This window comes from Cynoglossus semilaevis, chromosome 9 (assembly GCF_000523025.1).
Source record: "Cynoglossus semilaevis isolate Cse_v1.0 chromosome 9, Cse_v1.0, whole genome shotgun sequence".
In the NCBI taxonomy this organism is placed as follows: domain Eukaryota; kingdom Metazoa; phylum Chordata; class Actinopteri; order Pleuronectiformes; family Cynoglossidae; genus Cynoglossus; species Cynoglossus semilaevis.
Window position 1 is genome coordinate 5,997,040 of NC_024315.1, and position 2,522 is coordinate 5,999,561.

Here is a 2,522-nt window from a genome sequence, read left to right on the forward strand (position 1 = left end):
CCCCCAAGAAAGCTCTTGCGACCCAGCTGAGGGTCGCAACCGGGAAACAATGGTCTGGTCTATTGTTACATTGTTTGTCAATACCGGGACAGTAAGAGCTAACGTTAGCGCTGGTGATGATGTATTTTCACTGTGTCGATAAGAAAAGTCTTGATGTCAAACAAGCCAAATGTCCCGACTTCAGGGGTGACTTTAATCAGCACCATTTTCCCCATTAATTTAATATTGTACAAGGTCAAAATGGGAAATACATTAAAGTTAATTATTAATTATTAAAATTAGGATATATTTTAAAAAAAATCAAGAACAGATGATTAGAATACATTAAAGTTACTTAATTATTAAAATTAGGATATATTTAAAAAAAATCAAGAACAGATGATTAATGTACAACTTACTTCTTTTTACCCCCTTCTTCTCTGTGCCTCCTTATGTGCTCTGTACGTCCAACACTCCCTCTGCCAATCACCAACACGTCAACTACTGCACAGGACAAACAGAAAAGAGTTTGAGTTTGAACCCAAATACTGGGTTGAATAAATACAAATATGATGGAGAGGATTCATAGGAGACCGTTTGAGCAGCATGCTGTTAGAACAGAGAGATCAACACAGTTTGACCACACACCAAGTTCTTTATTAAAAATATGCCGGGCTGACAGAGACTAATAAAAAGAAAAATAAACTTAATATGATTTAAAATAGAGCTCTGAGAATTTTATTACAACATTCTACAAATGTTTCAATTTTTTTTCAGTCCATACTACAGTCATATTAGGTTTCAGTGATTTCATTTCAAGGTTACAAACCCCTTGTCTTTTTTGCAACAATAAAACACATTTTCTTTACAGAGAAAATTATATATTCAAGCTTATCTATTGATTATCTATATTATTCAGTTCAACTAAAGTTGTCCACCCACAACTTTTATATAGGACAGAGTCACGACAGAAAAAAAAAAGAAAACTAAAGTCAGGAAAAATTCAAGCTTTATAGATTTTAAGCATTAACAAATGTTCTCTAGAGATTAACTGGAGGTAGTAACCGTGGTAGTCGTTTCATATGCAGATAAAGTGTAGTTCCATCTCACAGTCCTCGTTCACCCACATCCTGTTTTTAGTCAAAGCACCACAATGGTTTTTCCCTGGACACTGGGGCTTGATGAGGGTGTCTTCTGTCCACTCTTCAATCGCCATCGGGTCACTGTTCATCCACATCCACCGGTCACCCAGATATCGCAGGCCGACCCAAACTGGGTCTGTGATGGAGTCTCTCTGGAGGGCATTCTGGGCCTGTATACGTTCTTCTTTGGAGACCAGGCTGCCGAGATCAGTGGCCGTTTCTCTGCAGTGCTCCAGAGCACGCTCCCAGGTCATTGGGGGTTGTACCACATTGACGCTGAAACAGTAAAAATGCAGCTTGTCATCTGGGTTACGATCTTCCCACTGTCCATTAGAAGTCATAGTTCCCCTGCAGTCTTTGATGTTGGAATCATCAGGTGCTTGAGCCCAGTTTGTGTAGGTGAGGGTTTGTCTGTGTCCTAGCCATCTCCAGTTGGAAATATTATGGCAATTTCGACGAAGACCAATCCATCCTTTTGGATCATGGGAACCTGCGGCTGCCAAAAGGTTATTCTGGTCAATCTCGCTGAGGACCATGGATAGATCAGCGTGCTTTTCCTGACAGTATTCTCGAGCCTCCCACCAGTTCTTGTTGTCCCTAATAAAAACGTGCTGCCCTATGTTGGCCTCAGCAGCAGCAAAAACAACAAAAACATAGATGTTGAACGCCATGGTCACTGCTCAGTGGACTGATGCGTACAGTGAAGCTGGAGCTCAGGGCTTGGGGTTCTTAAGAAAACCCCTTTGCATGTTCGTTGGTTGTTTTGCACAAACAAAACATCTTTGCGGTACACTGAACAGTCAAGGGCAAAACCCGAGGGATGAAATGAAAACGATGCCCTACTGTATGTACAGCATGTAAATGTACATATGAGTCGCTGGGACGACCGACGGTCTTTAATGCTTTTTTTATGAATTAAAATTTGATTTAATGGAAGTAATGTTGAAAGACGTTTTGTCCAGACACACACACACACACGTGGAGTATTTTTTTTTTTTTAAATTAGAATACTTTACTATTCATTGGAACCACATCGTCCAGTGTGTAAAAAAATCCAGCTGTCAATCACACACAATAATCAATATATTCACCCTCTGTCTTATATATTTATATATTTTTCTTTCTGTGTCTTTGCTATATGACGGTGTAAAAAACACAGTGGATCGATTGTTTTCCATAGTAGAAACCTTGAGAGTTCACCTCAGCCTTATATTCAAAGTGAGTTTCATCAAGAACCGGATGAACATTTCCTTTGTTCTGCACCACATGTGTCAAACTCAGGCCCGGGGGCCAAATCTGGCCCGCAGTGTAATTATATTTGGCCCGCAAGATCATATCAAAAGGTTTACGGAAAACAGAGATTTCAACTTTGTTTAAAATATATATTTTTTCATAAACATT

General features: G+C 39.5%; 1 protein-coding gene across 1 annotated transcript; it reads right to left on the bottom strand.

The window, feature by feature from the left end:
* Window positions 1–586: 586 nt before the first annotated feature.
* On the bottom strand, window positions 587–1,895 carry LOC103383575 (macrophage mannose receptor 1-like). Its single transcript, XM_008316762.2, has one exon. The coding sequence runs from the start codon at window positions 1,790–1,792 to the stop codon at window positions 1,058–1,060; it is 735 nt and encodes a 244-aa protein (XP_008314984.1). The 5' UTR covers window positions 1,793–1,895; the 3' UTR covers window positions 587–1,057.
* Window positions 1,896–2,522: the final 627 nt, after the last annotated feature.

Coding starts and splice junctions, on each gene's coding strand:
- LOC103383575 (XM_008316762.2), bottom strand. CDS start 1,792: ATGGCGTTCAACATCTATGTTTTTGTTGTTTTTGCTGCTGCTGAGGCC.